Source organism: Pseudophryne corroboree, chromosome 12, assembly GCF_028390025.1.
Source record: "Pseudophryne corroboree isolate aPseCor3 chromosome 12, aPseCor3.hap2, whole genome shotgun sequence".
Classification (NCBI taxonomy): domain Eukaryota; kingdom Metazoa; phylum Chordata; class Amphibia; order Anura; family Myobatrachidae; genus Pseudophryne; species Pseudophryne corroboree.
In genome coordinates, this window is record NC_086455.1 from 62,446,674 (window position 1) to 62,465,397 (window position 18,724).

An 18,724-nucleotide genomic window follows, 5' to 3' on the forward strand; every position below is an offset into this window, starting at 1 on the left:
CCTTCAAATCGGCGCCGGGCCGTGAGCCAATCAGAGCTTGCGGACCGGCAGCCAAGGCTCCTGATTGGCTCACGGATCGGCGCCTAATTGAAGGTAGACACCCGCACTGCCGCCGGAGACTGAGGGGCAGGAGAGGTCCTCACACAGGACAGCAGCAGCGCGGTAAGCAGCAGGGGAAGGGGGGGGGGGTTTACTGTGAGGACATTTGTACCTGGCACTGCGGGGACATGTGTATCTGGCACTGGGGGCATCTCTGTATCTGGCACCTGAGGCATATCTGGCACTGGGGGGCATTTCTGTATCTTGCACTGCGGGGACATGTGTATCTGGCACTGGGGGCAATGTGTATCTGGCACTGGGGGCATCTCTGTATCTGGCACCTGAGGCATATCCGGCACTGGGGGGCATTTCTGTATCTGGCACTGGGGGGACATGTGTATCTGGCACTGGGGGCATCTCTGTATCTGGCACCTGAGGCATATCTGGCACTGGGGGGCATTTCTATATCTGGCACTGGGGGGACATGTGTATATGGCACTGGGGGCATTTCTGTATCTGGCACTGGGGGAATCTCTGTATCTGGCACTGGGGGCAATGTGTATCTGGCACTGGGGGCAATGTGTATCTGGCACTGTGAGGCAATGTATATCTGGCACTGTGAGGCAATGTATATCTGGCACTGTGAGGCAATGTATATCTGGCACTCTGGGGGCATTTGTGTATCTGGCACTGCGGGGCAATGTTTATCTGGCACTGTGGGGCAATGTATATCTGGCACTGTAGGGCAACGTGTATCTGGCACTATTGGGGTCATATGTGCATCTCCCCCCCATATGTGTATCACCCCCCCACTTTCATTGGCCACGTCTCATGTGGCATTTGGCCACACCCATTTTTTGGGGGGGCGCACGCGCACACAGTAGCTGTAAGACATTTTTTCTACTTGCACCACGGAGGCACACACAGTCACAGGCAATGCAGAGATTATTTTAAGCACAATAAAACTGCACTGGACTAGTATATATATATATATATATATATATATATATATATAAAACACAGTGCGGTCCTAGACCGGAGGTATATATCAGACCAGCAGCAGCTATGCTCAGAAGATGTCGCCCAGCGTCTCTGTCAGTAACTGATGGAAAGCGTGAGGCAGCTCCAGGGCGGGTAATCTGCGAGGGGACGGCGCCCTGGGCCGGGGGAGGGGCTACAGGTCAAGCGACGGCTCCCCTATGCTGGATCTCACTGCCGGTACTACAGATCCTTACCAATAGGGGCGTTAGTACACCTGACCTGTACTCCTATGCCCTGGCGGATATAGTGGTGTCCCTGCTTGGTAACAGTGTCCAAGCCAGTGTCGCAGTCCGTCTCCCTAGACTGTGATCAGAAACGCAGGTTGGGGGACCCTCTTACCTGCTCCTTTCATAGCAGCCTCGTGAACCAGGGGAGCGTCTGCGGCCATGTGCCTAAGCCGGAGCAGCTCCGCCGCAAGTACCCGGTATATGAGCCGCGGGGGTATTCAACGCCGCTTGGAACGTGACGGAGACGCAGCACTGAATGTCACCCTGACATAACAGTGCTGCGTCCCTTGAAGTGTTCTTTAGCTTTTTCGGGGCTGCCCAGTGCAGCCCGCCATTTAGGTGACCTTCTGCCTGCAAGCACCATTCAAAATTGAGCTCTCAGTGCCTGGAGGTGGGGTTATAGAGGAGGTCCCAATGCATCCTGGGACAGTCAAAGCTTTGCCTGATGGTGCATCTGGATCCAAGATCCCGCTCTACACCCCGATGTATTCCCTGTGGAACACAGTGTACCCGGCTGCAGAAAAATTCATTGTTTCCTCGAAATTCTACACAGAATACCCCATAATGACAACATGAAAAAAGTTTTTTTTTATATTTTTGCACATTTATTAAAAAGAAAAAATGAAGAAATCACATGTACATAAGTAATCACAGCCTTTGCCATGAAGCTCAATTGAGCTCAGGTGCATCCTGTTTCCATTGATCATCCTTGAGATGTTCCTACAGCTTAATTGGAGTCTACCTGTGCTAAATTCAGTTCATTGGACATGATTTGGAAAGGCACACCCCTGTCTATATAAGGTCCCACACTTGGCTGTGCATGTCTGAGCACAAACCAAGCATTACATCAAAGGAACTGTCTGTAGACCTCTGAGACAGGTTTGTCTCGAGGCACAAATCTGGGGAAGGGTACAGAAAAATACCTGCTGCTTTGAAGGTCCCAATGACCACAGTAGCCTCCATCATCCGTAAATGGAAGAAATTCGGAACCAACAGGACTCTTCCTAGAGCTGGCCGGCCATCTAAACTGAGCAATCAGGGGAGAAGGGCCCTAGTCAGGGAGGTGACCAAGAACCCGATGGTCACTCTGTCAGAGCTACAGCATAACTCTGTTGAGAGAGGAGAACTTTCAAAAGGACAACCATCTCTGCAGCAATCCACCAATCAGGCCTGTATGGTAGAATGGCCAGACGGAAGCCACGCCTTAGTAAAAAGCACATGGCAACCCGCCTGGAGTTTGCCAAAATGCACCTGAAGGACTCTCAGACCATGAGAAACACAATTCTCTGGTCTGATGAGACAAAGATTGAACTCTTTGGTATCAATGCCAGGCGTCATGTTTGGAGGAAACTAGGCATGGTGGTGGCAGCATCATGCTGTGGGGATGTTTTCCAGCGGCAGGAACTGGGAGACTAGTCAGGATAGAGGGAAAGATGAATACAGCAATGTACAGACACATTCTGGATGAAAACCTGCTCCAGAGCGCTTTTGACCTCAGACTGGGGTGACGGTTCATTTTTCAGCAGGACAACGACCCTAAGTACACAGCCAAGATATCAAAGGAGTGGCTTCAGGACAACCTGTGAATATCTTTGAGTGGCCCAGCCAGAGTCCAGACTTGAATCCGATTGAACATCTCTGGAGAGATATGAAAATGGCTGTGCACCGATGCTTCCCATAAAGCCTGATGGAGCTTGAGAGGTGCTGCAAAGAGGAATGGGTGAAACTGGCCAAAGATAGGTGTGCCAAGCTTGTGGCATCATATTCAAAAAGACTTCAGGCTGTAATTGCTGCCAAAGGTGCATCAACAAAGTATTGAGCTAAGGCTGTGAATACTTATGTACATGTGATTTCTTAGTTTTTTATATTTAATAAATTTGCAAAAATCTCAAATACACTTTTTTCACGTTGTCATTATGGGGTATTGTGTGTAGAATTTTGAGGGGAAAAATTAATTTATTCTATTTTGGAATAAGGCTGTAACATTACAAAATGTGGAAAAAGTGAAGCCCTGTGAATTCTTTCCGGATGCACTGTACAATACTGTGCAAAAGTTTTAGGCAGGTGTGGATAAAATGCTGCAAAGTAAGAATACTTAAAAAAACCCAGTATGGTTAAATAGTTTATTTTTATCGATAAACAAAATGCAAAGTGAACGAACAGAGGAGACATCTAAATCAAATCAATATTTGGTGTGACCACCCTTTGCCTTCAATATAGCATCAATTCTTCTAGGTACACTTGCACACATTTTTAGAAGGAACTCGGCAGGGGGGTTGTTTCAAACATCTTGGAGAACCAACTACAGATCTTCTGTGGATGTAGGCTTCATGAAATCCTTCTGTCTCCTCATGTCATCCCAGACAGACTCGATGATGTTGAGATCAGTGCTCTGTGGGGACCAGATCACTTCCGGGACTCCTTGTTCTTCTTTATGCTGAAGATAGTTCTTAATGACATTGGGGGTGATTGAAAACTGATCGTAGATGTGCTAAATTTAGCACAGCTACGGTCAGTTTCTCTGACATGTGGGGGGACGCCCAGCACAGGACTGATCTGCCGCGCATGTCAGGCCCTGCCCCCTTCCCCCCCACACAGATGCGAATGCATCGCACTGAGGCGATGCTTTTGCACCCGCAGTGTAGCTCACTGCCTGTGCAGCCTAGCTGCGCTGGCAGGCGGCTGGCTACCTGCCGTGTCCTGGGTCGCAGCAGCTGCCGCGGGCCGCCCCCGCAACGCTACGGACCAGGCAGAGACGATCGCAGCCCTGAGATGCTTTTACTCACTGGGCCTTCCAGGGTGCGGGCGCTCTCCCCAAAGGGCTTCAGTCTGTGGCAGCGATCCAGTCTGAATTAGGCCCATTGGCATTCTTTCTTGGCAGCATTTTCTTCACACCTGCCTAAAACTTTTGTACAGTACTGTATACAGGGTGAGTATCCCATATCCAAATATTCCGAAATACGGAATATTCTGAAATACAGAATTTCTTGAGTGAGATAGTGAAACCTTTGTTTTCTGATGGCTCAATGTACACAAACTTTCTTTAATACACAAAAAGTTATTAAAAATATTGTATTAAACGACCTTCAGGCTGTGTGTATAAGGTGTATACAGTATGAAACAAATGCATTCTGTGCTTAGACTTGGGTCCCATCACCATGATATATCATTATGGTATGCAGTTATTCCAAAATACGGAAAAATCCGATATCCAAAATACTGCTGGTCCCAAGCATTTTGGATAAGGGATACTCAACCTGTATTATAATTTGTCATTTTATTTTTTGTTTCTGTTTTAATGCTTGTCCAAAAATATTATTATACAAGATGTTTAGGATTAAAACCGTGCAGCCGTAACTTTAAAATGAGTAATAGAGTATCTTCTCCTTGTTCAATAACCAACAAACCTAATTAAATCAAGAGCGATTAAAACCACATACTGTACTGTACGGTGCAAGATGAGCTCTCCACACGGGTGTGGTTCATCAAATCGACAGTGTCTAGGTCGACAATGTTTAGGTCGATCACTATAGGTCGACATGGATGGAAGGTCGACAGGGTTTCTAGGTCGACATGTGCTAGGTCGACAGGTCTAAAGGTCGACATGAGGATTTTTATTTTTTTTTATGTCGTTTTCTTCGTAGAGTGACCGGGATCCCAAATTAGTGCACCGCGTCCGCTCGCCATGCTTCGGGCATGGTGCCTTCGCTCCGCTACCGCTTCGCTCGGCACACTTTACCGTTCCAATCGTAGTCCACGTGGATCGTTAAGTATGACAGAATTCAAAAAAAGAAAAAAAAATGTGAAAAACTCATGTCGACCTTTAGACCTGTCGACCTAGCACATGTCGACCTAGAAACCCTGTCGACCTTCCATCCATGTCGACCTAGTGACTGTCGACCTATAGTGGTCGACCTAAACATTGTCGACCTAGACACTGTCGATCTTCAGACCGGATCCCCTCCACACACCTCCTTACTGTCTCCTTGCAGCACAGCTCAGGTGGAGGTTGAAGGGAACGGGAAAGTCTCCTGTCATACTGAGGACTGCACAAAACCTTCAGTCAGTGTGACGAGATTAGTGCTTCCTAGTCACATCACGTCACCACGGAGCGATTTGGGCACTGCGAATGCTACCACTTTGTAGATGTCAAAGCACCAGCATGATACTAGCCTTAGAAGAACAGTAACACATCTGTAGAGGATAGGACTTACCTCCACCGCAGACAAGTCCTTTCTAAACATGCAGAGTTGCGTTTATGCTTTTTGTTTAGTCGCGCAGATGTCAAGTGATGTAAGTATACCACAATGCTTAGCGAGAGCGCAAGGGTCACTGCCTGAATAGTGATCCTCAGGCAGACGGGGGCAGGCAGAGCCACAGATCCCCTTCTGCTCTATGGCCCTCATTCCGAGTTGTTCGCTCGCTAGCTGCTTTTAGCAGCATTGCACAAGCTAGGCCGCCGCACTCTGGGAGTGTATCTTAGCTTAGCAGAATAGCGAACAAAAGATTAGCAGAATTGTTAATAAATAATTATTTGCAGTTTCTGAGTAGCTCCAGACCTACTCCTAGATTGCGATCACCTCGGTCCGTTTAGTTCTTGGTTTGACGTCACAAACACGCCCTGCGTTCGGCCAGCCACTCCCCCGTTTCTCCAGACACTCCCGCGTTTTCCCCCGACACGCCTGCGTTTTTTAGCACACTCCCGGAAAACGCTCAGTTACCACCCAGAAACGCCCCTTTCCTGTCAATCATTCACCGATCAGCAGAGCGACTGAAAAGCGCAGCAGAATCCACAGCAAATCTACTAAGTTTTTAGTTAAATAACTAAGCGCATGCGTCCTGCGTGCCTTGCGCATGCGCATTTAGCAACAAATCGCAGCATAGCGAAAATCAGCAACGAGCGAACAACTCGGAATGACCACCTATATCACGCCATAGTAACATTGGGGGTAATTCTGAGTTGATAGCAGCAGGATTTTTGTTAGCAATTGGGCAAAACCATGTGCACTGCAGGGGAGGCAGATATAACATGTGCAGAGAGAGTTAGATTTGGGTGTGGTGTGTTCAATCTGCAATCTAAATTGCAGTGTAAAAATAAAGCAGCCAGTATTTACCCTGCACAGAAACAAAATAACCCACCCAAATCTAACTCTCTCTGCACATGTTATATCTGCCTCCCCTGCAGTGCACATGGTTTTGCCCAACTGCTAACAAAAATCCTGCTGCGATCAACTCGGAATTACCCCCATAGTGAGGTTGAAAAAAGACAAATTGGCCATCAAGTTCAAGCTTTATATTGATCCTTTACTTTTGTATATATAACCATAGATATACCCGTAGTAGCTCAATAATATCTTTATAAATGCTATTTCTGTGGATATCTTTATCAGTAAGAAATTTATCCAACCCATTTTTTAAACTTAATGACTGGGTCTGCCATTACTACCTTTTCTGGAAAATAATTCCAGATCTTAACTGCCCTTACTGTTAAGACCCCCATACCACGTCTGGTATGGAATTTTCTCTCTTCTAACCTTATATGGTATCTGCGTGTCCTCATATATTACTCCTCTGTGTGCAGCATATTTAACACATTTCTCATCATGCTCAGTCTTCTTCATAAACCGGTTTAATTCTCTGCCCGGGCACAGGCGAGACAGTCTTTGTGTTTACATAATGACTCTTTAGGTTCTGCCCAGTTAGCAGTCCCTTGGGAAGTCCAGGCTTGGGTCTATCCTCCAATATTGCAAAAGCACTAGAATCAGACTCGTTATTTTGTAAACTTCATCAAAACATTTTGAAGATTCCAGAAATCAAATGAACCACAGGCATAGATGTGGCTGTCTTTTATTCCCCTCCTTTTGTCTTTTATAATTTCCTACAAAAAAGTAGCAAATATGCTTACCTCTCAAAATGGGCTTCGTCTTCTTTTCTAAGGAACCAAAATGATTCTTGGATGCAATAGGAGGCAACAAGAAACAGGCACAACGTAGAAATGACAAATCACCCCTCTTTCCTGAAAAACACAATACGGGGGGGGGGGGGGGGGGGGGGCAAGGGCAAGCTTAACAAGGTCCCTTGGCTTGGCTGAATAGACCCTGATGGTCAGGATTGCGTGTCAGCATTGTTAGGTGTCGGTATTCTGACCGCCAGAATTCCGACTGCCGGCAATGTAACTGCATCCCATTAATAATTATAATTATGGGTGTGTAAAGTAGCCTTCTGTAGTTTTGCAGCTAGAACTACAAATCCCAGCATGTCTTGCAGATGCAATAAGTAGAGTTCAGTACTGATGCCTCTTCTACTGTTTCAGGACCAGGAGCTGGAGAGTCTGGCAGCCATTGAGGCAGAACTGGAGAATGTCGCGCACAAACTGCATGATCTGAGGAGGGGCTGACACCCTACTGAGCTACAACACTGTTCTTTTCGCCATTGCACATTCTATATTTGTATTCTACGTTAACCCCACAACTGCTGGAAACAAAAATACATTGCAATCACTAGCAGCAGTTGTAGGGTTAAATGTACAGTAGATTTCATTTATCGTTCTAACAGGTCATGTAGTTGGCTAATCTGGCTGTCACAGGATCATTTCTTTTTTTGGGGGGATAAAAGCGGTTTGCTGTCTAGCGATCATTTTTTCAACCCATTTTCATGGGCGCCAAAAGGCGCTGTGCGATGTCGGACGTTCTTGGCAATGAGTCTACTGTTGTTTCATTTTTATATTACTGCTTCAGTTGGGACGTTAAATGCTTTTTAGTATAATTATTATTTTTGTTAGATTAACATATTGCAATAACTTGTTACCTTTTGACTAAACCTGGGAGCGGAGGTATATTGTTAAAAAAAATAAAATAAATAATAAGGGAAATAAAATGCTGGATTTTTCCTTTATCTTGTCTTGTTTATTTAATGCAGTAGACCGGTGGTTCTCAAACTCGGTCCTCAGGACCCCACACAGTGCATGTTTTGCAGGTAACCCAGCAAGTGCACAGGTGTATTCATTATTCACTGACACATTTTAAAAGGTCCACAGGTGGAGCTAATTATGTCACTTGAGATTCTGTGACGAGACCTGCAAAACATGCACCGTGTGGGGTCCTGAGGACCGAGTTTGAGAACCTGTGCAGTAGACTGTAGCAACACGCTCAGAAGGCACGTTCTAGGTCTTCTGCGTAATAAGCATCAACAAAGGAAACGCTTGTGCAGGTTCCTAAATGATCTTATACAAAGCCCAGCGACCCTTGTCATGGAACTAGCTGGTTAGGAGGGGCAGTTACAGTATATTTGAAACTTGCTGAGCCCCATACAGTATAAATGCTCTTAGACACCTCCTTACCCCAATATCCATAAATGCTATACAGCAGTGGTTCCCAGTCTTATTCCTCAACTCACCCTAGCAGTTCAGGTTTTAAGGATATCATTGGTTGTGCACAGGTTAAATCAATTTGACCTGTGGATATCCTTAAAACCTGTACTGTTAGGCAGTGGTATTACTAGGGTTGATAGCGCACAGGGAAAATAAATATGTGGCACTTTGAAAACTGTTCTCTAAAATTCACATATTGGTACTGAAATAAGCACACACTGGAAATACAAAATTATATATATTTTTTCCCCTCCAAATAATTTGTGCTTACCTGCCATCCGTAGGTATGACATTAAATGAGGTTGTGCCTTAGTTCATCCACATCACTTCTGGTCAGCAGCCACTTTCCATGGGAAGAATGTGTAGATGGGAACAGGGGCAGAGGCACAAAAGGGAGACTGGGAAGAGGCACAGATGGATGGTTGCGGCATAGATGGGAACAGGAGCAGAGGCACAGATGGGGGACTGGGGCAGAGGCACAGATGGGGGACTGGGGAAGTCCACATATGGGGAATGGGTACAGAAAGGGGACTCAGAGGCACAAAAGGGGTCCTAGGCATAGAATGTAAAGGTGGACAGCTGGAGGAAAGTGGCTCAGAGACGCTGCTGAGGAACATCTAAAGAGCCTTACTGTGCGCTGCAGCTGAGCTACTCACATTGCCTTCTTCAGGGGTTGGGCAGTGAATAGTGGAGGCCTGGCCAATGGAAGCAGGGGAGTAGGAGAGCAGGAGGTGTGGATCATGTGAAATCTGGTCTGAAGACCTTTGGGAGAGTCATCCTGCATGGCTATATACTAGAATGATATATAGTTTGTTCAAGCAGTGAACGATCTATCGGTAGCGGGTGTGTACATCCGATATTGTTCAGACATATCGTCTCGGCCTCTGCAGCACTGCCGATGCGGATATATCTTGCAGATATATCACATACCTGGCTTGTGTGTATGGGTGACCCACCAACCGCCCATACACTGGATGCAGGGACTGACATCACAGCTGGGCAGGCAATTTCAAATACCCACACAGTTGTGAGGTCTGCAGACATATCGAGCAGCCGATTAGCAAGTATTGCATGCTTACCAATAGGCTGCAGTGTCGGTGGAACTGCCGGTGGTCAGCACTCCGCCTAAGAAAGCATTTCGCAGCCATGATCATCGGCAACAGCATACCCCTTCCCCTCCTCCCCCCACACATCAGTACTCCCTGTACCCTACTGATGTCAGCCTGCTCTGGTTCTCCTACATTAAATCAAATCTAGCAAAGTATAAATGTCATCTTTTGTGCTCTAGGTTCCTGTCCTCGGCCTGCCATGCTGGCCTATACACATATACATACATATACCTACACATACTAAGTGGCCTATTTATCAATTATTATTTGCGGGATACAGACAAATAATAAGCATCCCCTGACTGTATCTACAGGGTCCTCCATTTTCAACTGCAAATGCAGCCCCCTACTACCCTACAGGTGCTGCTTTCTTGCCAAATTTACATAGCTCCAGAACGCATCCAGTGCCCCTCTCCAGTAGTCAACAACATCTGAAGTTGGCACTAACCATTGTAACCTATAGGCTACAGTCCACAGAAAGTACCAGGGCCAGAGGCAGATTTAGGGGACTGTCCACCACTAGGCACAACATTACTGCCCCCCCCCCCCCCCCCTACCCCCCAACACACACGCATCTCAAAACTATGTGTGCACGCCGAAAAACTGGTGTGGCCAAGTGCCGGAAAGGGCATTGTCACTGAATATGGCCACTCATTTCTCATCACTCTGGGAACATTCCTTTACATTCCACATGCACCTTACCTATATGATGGTTTCTTATACTGGGGAACCTCTGAAGAAATGCATCCTCCCTGGGAAGATGGCGTCTTCAAGCTGTATTCACTATTCATGTAGGATATCGTCTGGAAAATACCTGTTTGTGTAGGAACAAGGTCATCATCATACACCAGCGGTTTAACTAGACTCATGACCCCTTTGTCACTTTCTGACCGCTGCGTTGTCTCCCAGTACACCATAATCTTCCGTCTGCATCGTCTCTCGGCACAACATCATTTCCTCCCTGCGTTGTCTCTCTGCACACCATCATCTCCGCCTGTGTGTCGACTCTCAGCACACCATCTCCCCCATAGCCCAGGACCTGTCACTGTCACATATGGTCCTTGCTTACCAATCCTAGGTAGCTCCCATCCATTCAGTCCCCAGCAGCTAAAATCTCAGCCAGTCCAACACCAGTCCCAGGCAACTCAGATCCAAACCAGTCCCAAATCAGTTGCCATCAAAGTCATTCCCAAACCAGCAGCCATCCATCCTATCCAGCACACGCACACACTCACCTCTTCACCACATATAGCAAAACACACACACAAAACTCACATGCTGTCCTGCTTCAGCAGCAGCCATCTTTAGATTGTGATATGCATCATGGGATTTGTAGTTTTTTTTTACTGCTCAGAATTTGAGCAGTAAAACTTAAACTACAAATCCCATATCACCCCTCCTCTTTCTGTGGCTGGTCAGGTGGGTAGGGCTATGTGGTGAGGGCGACCGTTGGCGGATGGGGCGGGGTGCGGGCACAATGCTGTGGCCATCAGCGGGAGCAGTCAGCAGCAGCCGCAGGTGTCTGGCAGTGGTGGTGGTGAACCTACTGTGCTGCTCCCAGAAGGTGCCACCCCTACTGGGAAATCTGGCACTGACCAGGGCGAGGGATCTGCAGGATTCCTACTTGCAACTAACCACTTGCCCATGTAGAGTCAGCAGACAGAACATACTTAGCAGTGCGACGGCCCCCAGAAACTAAAAGTACATATTTTTCTGTTCGGTACTCTTAGGGCTGCCTATTTGGTAGGCATGTATTATAGTTTGGGATGCAGTAAAGTTCCCGAGGGACGGGATCCCAGCGGTGGATATACCAACTCCGGGTTTTCAAAGGACACCACAAGCCTGGCGTCTAGATACAGACGCCGCTCTGGATACTGGTGTCAAAATGGAACGCGTTGGCGTCATTCCGCAGGGTTGGGAGGTTAGGTTTAAGCATGAAAAGGAGGGTTAGGGTGCAGGGACGGGAAGGTTAGGTACCAGGGAGAGAGGGTTAGGTTTAGGCACTTAGAAGGGGAGGTTAGACACCAAGCGAGGAGAGTTAGGTTTAGGCAGCAGGGAAGAGAGGGTTAGGTTTAGGCAGCGGGGAAGGGAGGGCTAGGTTTAGCCAGCGGGGAAGGAAGGGTTAGGTTTAGCCAGCAAGGAAGGGAGGGTTAGGTACCCACAAGGGAGTGTTAGGGTACTTTACAGGGGGTTTTCAAGATTCTGATGGACTAGATGCCGCTATCGGTATTCAGACAGTCGGCATCCCATCCATTGGGAAATCATACAGAACCCATTAGTTTATGGTCCTGAATAGTCCTTGATGGCTCCAGCCCAATTTAAGGTCCTTGTCTGGAACATTAGGGGGCTTAATGACAAAATTAAAAGATCCTTTGTTTTTCAGGCAGTACCATCAATACAGTTGTGATTTGCCTCACTGAAGAGCATTACAGAGGCTTGGCCGATAGAATAGATGGACACAAGTCTCTAAGTACAGCTATTCAAAGTATAGCTAAAATTTTAAACATAATTTTGACATTAAACTTAAGGAAAACAGAAGAACACTCTACCCAAAACCTGGAACAATGTAGGACTGCTTTCAAACAACACATGTAAGTCCACTTACTCTTCACAACGACTCCAGTCTAAGTAACCTGGACACTCATCACTTAAATCTGTTGTTAGGAACGTTGGAAGACCTTATATTTCTGCTTTTAGTATACCACAAATATCTGAATTCACAGATGTACCAATGTCATTATGCCTTTATATATTTTTGAAAGTCCTGTCTGAATTACCATTGTTTATTCCCTACTCTCACAACCTTTCAATTCAACAGTCTACTTTTAAATTCACTTTGTGCAACCTTATAATCTTCACTCATATGTTGATTGAAACTATATTTTTGCGGTTGAACAGGCAGTAATAGAGGACCTGCACACCCGTATTGCAGCCATTCACTGCCTGCCTGGCCTCTGTAGAAGAAGGTCTTTGCTCCTTCCCCACCAACAAGGCTCCTGGACTGGATACCTATGGAGCTCTGCTTGTTTTAAGTTACCTCACCTACTTGAGTTGTATAATCCACTATATGAGGGAATGCTCCTTCTACAATCCATGCCACAGGCTGTTACAATAGTCTCGCCCAAGCCTGGGAAGGATCCAAGACTCCCTGATTCCTATCGCCCTATATCCAAGCAGCTGGCCACCAGACTTAACTAGGTGATCTTGTTTATAATCCACCCAGATCACACAGGATTCATGCCCGGTAAATCGTTTTTCATTAACCTCAGATAGTTATTTACCCATTTCCAGTTCTCTCATGAGCAGGAGTCATCCTCAGTGACTGTGTCCTTGGATGCAGCTTCTGACTCTGTGGATGGCCTCAATGCGGTATATTCAATGACTGACGGAAGCTGCCGTCTTGTCGGAAAGACGGCAGCTTCCGACAGTTTTAGGTCGGAAGGGGTTCCGACCTATTCATTAGCGCCCCGTTTATTCCGACAAGTCGGGAAACCCGACTTGTCGGAATGCACACTGATCGGCAGCTTCAGCTGCCGATCAGGGTGCATTGTCGGAAGCGGGGCCAAACCCAACAGGTTTTAGCCCCGTTTCCGACAATCTCAATCCAACTTTAAAAAAAGTCGGATTGAGATGAGGGATCCGAGAGCAGGAGATGGGGGGGAGCAGCGCTGCAGCGGGGAGAGCAGGAACCCAGCGGCAGCGTCCACCCGGCTCCAGCAAGCGAGGTCTCGCTTGCTGGAGCCGGGTGGACGCCGCCGTGAGCCTCCGCTGAGAGCCTCCGCTGATGCAGCCGCTGCTCGCCCCGTCTCCCTACTCCGCTGCTTTCCCACTGCTGACCCCACCGCTGCCGACACGGCAGCCACTGACAGCTCCCGGCGCCGCTGACAGCAGCGGCAGGACAAGACACCGGGAGTGGCCAAATCCAACAGTCGGATTTGGCCGCTCTTTGAATAGGGGTTGTCGGGTCCATTCCGACAACTGCATGTTGGAATGGACCCGACTCTTATTGAATATACCCCTATGGGTCTGATGTGCCGTAACTGGCTTTCTCTGGTGAATACCACTGTTGCATGTGAGAAATACATATTTCTAGCTAGAAAAACTTAATCTAAGTTCGATCACATCTTGTTGAAATGACTGGATTCAGTGTTTGCAAAAACTCCCTTGGGGGCAGTCCTGCCTCATATGCCTGTTTCCTAAGTGCCCCTAGAGTGCTGGTTCAGTGTTATTGTATGTACCTCCTTTGTGATATCTTTGAATATTAACTTCCCCATCCCTAATTTTGTCCCTTATACCTCAGTGTCTGCTCAATGCTTCCAAGATATATATATATATACATATACACACACACACACACACACACACACATACCTACCTATCTATCTATCTTGAATCCGGTACTCACTGTTGCAAATAGATTAAAAAAAGGCACAATTCCAGTGCCCTCTGAATCACACTATGCAGAAGCAGTGCTAGAATTATATAAACACACAGCAGCAGCGCTCAGAAAAAAAAACCGAGACGAAACTCATTGAAACAGTGACCAGGAGATTTGTCTACATCTCGTTTTTTTTTCTGAGTGCTGCTGCTGTGTGTGTGTGTGTGTGTATGTATGTATATATATATACACACAGTTTATACATATACTATATATATATATATATATATATATATATACACATACATACACACACACACACACACACATATACACACGTACACGTGTATGTATGTATGCATCCCATTATATGTACCTTTTTGCAATGGATTTAAATATTTCCTTTTTTCATTCATGTTATCTATTCCTCTAATTTTGTACTTTTCTAATTTTCATGCATTGTAAATTTCATGAAAATTCTATTAAAAAAAAATACTTAATTCAAAAATAAGATTTTACTCACCGGTAAATCTATTTCTCGTAGTCCGTAGTGGATGCTGGGACTCCGTAAGGACCATGGGGATTAGCGGCTCCGCAGGAGACTGGGCACAACTAAAGAAAGCTTTAGGACTACCTGGTGTGCACTGGCTCCTCCCACTAAGACCCTCCTCCAGACCTCAGTTAGGATACTGTGCCCGGAAGAGCTGACACAATAAGGAAGGATTTTGAATCCCGGGTAAGACTCATACCAGCCACACCGTATAACTCGTGATACTATACCCAGTTAACAGTATGATAACAACTGAGCCTCTCAACAGATGGCTCAACAGTAACCCTTTAGTTAGGCAATAACTATATACAAGTATTGCAGACAATCCGCACTTGGGATGGGCGCCCAGCATCCACTACGGACTACGAGAAATAGATTTACCGGTGAGTAAAATCTTATTTTCTCTAACGTCCTAAGTGGATGCTGGGACTCCGTAAGGACCATGGGGATTATACCAAAGCTCCCAAACGGGCGGGAGAGTGCGGATGACTCTGCAGCACCGAATGAGCAAACTCAAGGTCCTCCTCAGCCAGGGTATCAAACTTGTAGACTCTTGCAAGAGTGTTTTAACCCGACCAAGTAACAGCTCGGCAAATTTATAAAGCCGAGACCCCTCGGGCAGCCGCCCAAGAAGAGCCCACTTTCCTCGTGGAATGGGCTTTCACAGATTTAGGGTGCGGCATTCCAGCCGCAGAATGTGCAAGTTGAATCGTGCTACAGATCCAGCGAGCAATAGTCTGCTTAGAAGCAGGAGCACCCAGCTTGTTGGGTGCATACAGGATAAATAGCGAGTCAGTTTTCCTGACTCCAGCCGTCCTGGAAACATATACTTTTCAGGGCCCTGACTACGTCCAGAAAACTTGGAATCCTCCAAGTCCCAAGTAGCCGCAGGCACCACAATAGGTTGGTTCACATGAAAAACTGATACCACCTTAGGAAGGAATTGGGAACGAGTCCTCAATTCCGCCTTATCCATATAAAATACAGATAAGGGCATTTGTATGACAAAGCCGCCAATTCTGATACACGCCTGGCCGACGCCACGGCCCACAGCATGCCCACTTTCCACGTGAGGTATTGTAGCTCCACGGATTTAAGTGGCTCAACTCAATGCGACTTCAGGAAATCCAACACTACGTTGAGATCCCACGGTGCCACTGGAGGCACAAACGGGGCTGACTATGCAGCACTCCCTTAACAAAAGTCTGAACTTCAGGCAGTGAAGCCAGTTCTATTTTGGAAGAAAATCGATAGAGCCGAAATCTGGACCTTAATGGAACCCAATTTTAGGCCCATAGTCACCTCTGACTTGTAGGAAGTGCAGAAAGCGACCTAGCTGAAATTCCTCCTTTGGGGCCTTACTGGCCTCACAGCACGCAACATATTTCCGCCATATGCGGTGATAATGGTTTGCGTTCACTTCTTTCCTAGCTTTAAATAGCGTAGGGATAACTTCCTCCGGAATGCCCTTTTCCTTCAGGATCCGGCGTTCAACCGCCATGCCGTCAAACGCAGCCGCGGTACGTCTTGGAACAGACAGCCCCCCTGCTGCAGCAGGTCCTGTCTGAGCGGCAGAGGCCATGGGTCCTCTGAGATCATTTCTTGGAGTTCTGGGTACCAAGCTCTTCTTGGCCACCCGGAACAATGAGTATAGTTCTTACTCCTCTCCTTCTTATTATTCTCATTACCCTGGGTATGAGAGGCAGAGAAGGGAACACATACACCGACTGGTACACCCACGGTGTTACCAGAGCGTCCACAGCTATCGCCTGAGGGTCCCTTGACCTGGCGCAATATCTTTGTAGCTTTTTGTTGAGGCGGGACGCCATCCTGTCCACCTGTGGCCTTTCCCCACAGTGTACAATCATTTGGAAGACTTCTGGATGAAGTCCCCACTCTCTCGGGTGGAGGTCGTGTCTGCTGAGAAAGTCTGCTTCTCAGTTGTCCACTCCGGGAATGAACACTGCTGACAGTGCTAACATATGATTTTCCGCCCATCGGAGAATCCTTGTGGCTTCTGCCATCGCCATCCTGCTTCTTGTGCCGCCCTGTCGGTTTACATGAGCGACCGCCGTGATGTTGTCTGACTGGATCAGCACCGGCCGGTGTTGAAGCAGGGGTCTAGCCTGACTTAGGGCATTGTAAATGGCCCAAAGTTCCAGAACATTTATGTGTAGGGAAGTCTCCTGACTTTTCCATAGGCCTTGGAAGTTTCTTCCCTGTGTGACTGCCCCCCAGCCTTGAAGGCTGGCATCCGTGGTCACCAGGACCCAGTCCTGTATGCCGAATCTGCGGCCCCCTAGAAGATGTGCAGTCACCACCACAGCGACACCCTGGCCCTTGGAGACAGGGTTATCCGCCGATGCATCTGAGAATGCGACCCGGACCACTTGTCCAACAGATCCCACTGGAAGATCCTTGCATGGGACTTGGCGAATGGAAATTCTTCGTAAGAAGCTACCATCTTTCCCAAGGCTCGCGTGCATAGATGCACCGATACCTGTATTTGTATTAGGAGGTCTCCGTCTAGAGACGCCAACTCCTTGGACTTCTCCTCCGGGAGAAACCCTTTTTATCCTGTTCTGTGTCCAGAACCATACCCAGGAATAGTAGACGCGTCGTAGGAACCAGCTGTGACTTTGGAATATTCAGAATCCAGCCGTGCTGTTGTAGCACTTCCCGAGATAGTGCTACTCCGACGAACAACTGCTCCCTGGACCTCGCCTTTATAAGGAGATCGTCCAAGTACGGGATAAGTACTTCGGCCATTACCTTGGTAAATACCCTCGGTGCCGGGGACAGACCAACGGCAACGTCTGGAATTGGTAATGACAATCCTGTACCACAATTTTGAGGTACACCTGGTGACGAGGGTAAATAGGGACATGCAGGTAAGTATCCTTGATGTCCAGTGATACCCTGAAATTTTCCAGGCTTGCAATAATCGCCCTGAGCGATTCCATTTTGAACTTGAACCTTCGTATATAAGTGTTCAAGGATTTCAATTTTAGAATGGGTCTCAACGAACCGTCTGGTTTCGGTACCACAACATTTTGGAATAGTAACCCCGGCCTTGCTGAAAGAGGGGTACCTTAATTTCACCTGCTGGAAGTACAGCTTGTGAATTGCCGCCAGTACTACCTTTCTCCGAGGGCAGCAGGCAAGGCTGATGTGAGGCAACGGCGAGGGGGAGTCGTCTCGAACTCCAGCCTGTATCCCTGTGATACTACTTGCAGAACCTAGGGATCCACCTGTGGGCAAGCCCACTGATCCCTGCAGTTCCCGAGACGCGCCCCCACCGCACCTGTCTCCACCTGTGGAGCCCCAGCGTCATGCGGTGGACTCAGAGGAAGCGAGGGAAGATATTTGATCCTGGAACTGGCTGACTGGTGCAGCTTTTTCCTTCTTCCCTTGTCTCTGTGCAGAAAGGAAGCGCCTTTGACCCGCTTGCTTTTCTGAAGCCGAAAGGACTGTACCTGAAAATACGGTGCTTTCTTTAGCCTTTTGTGAGGAAACCGGAGGTACAAATTTTTCTTCCCAGCTGTTGCTGTGGATACGAGGTCCCAGAGACCATCCCCAAACAATTCCTCACCCTTATAAGGCAGAATCTCCATGTGCCTTTTAAATGCAGCATCACCTGTCCACTGCCGGGTTTCTACTACCCTCCTGGCAGAATGGACATTGCATTAATTCTGGATGCCAGCCGGCAAATATCCCTCTGTGCATCCTTTATATATAAGACAACGTCTTAAATATGCTCAATGTTAGCAAATATTATTATCCCTGTCTTAGCGTATTAATATTATCTGACAGGGTGTCAGACCACGCTGCAGCAGCACTATTTATGCTGAGGCAATTGCAGGTTTCAGTATATAACCTGAGTGTGTAAATACAGACTTCAGGATCGCCTCCTGCTTTTTATCAGCAGGTTCCTTCAAGGTGGCCGTATCCTAAGACGGCAGTGCCACCTTTTGACAAACGTGTGAGCGCCTTATCCACCCTAAGGGATAT

The 18,724-nt window shown here is 47.3% G+C and overlaps 1 protein-coding gene across 2 annotated transcripts in view; it reads left to right on the plus strand.

Annotated features, from left to right (window-relative positions):
- The window catches only part of CHGA (chromogranin A), a 65,836-nt gene extending 57,635 nt beyond the window's left edge, over positions 1 to 8,201 (plus strand). Inside the window, exon 9 of one of the 2 annotated variants that reach the window (XM_063947568.1) lies at positions 7,621 to 8,201. In XM_063947568.1, coding sequence (XP_063803638.1) covers positions 7,621 to 7,704 — 84 coding nt within the window. In that variant the 3' untranslated portion in view covers positions 7,705 to 8,201. The remainder of the gene's footprint in view (positions 1 to 7,620) is intronic. The other variant, XM_063947569.1, reaches the window with a different exon arrangement.
- Positions 8,202 to 18,724: the final 10,523 nt, after the last annotated feature.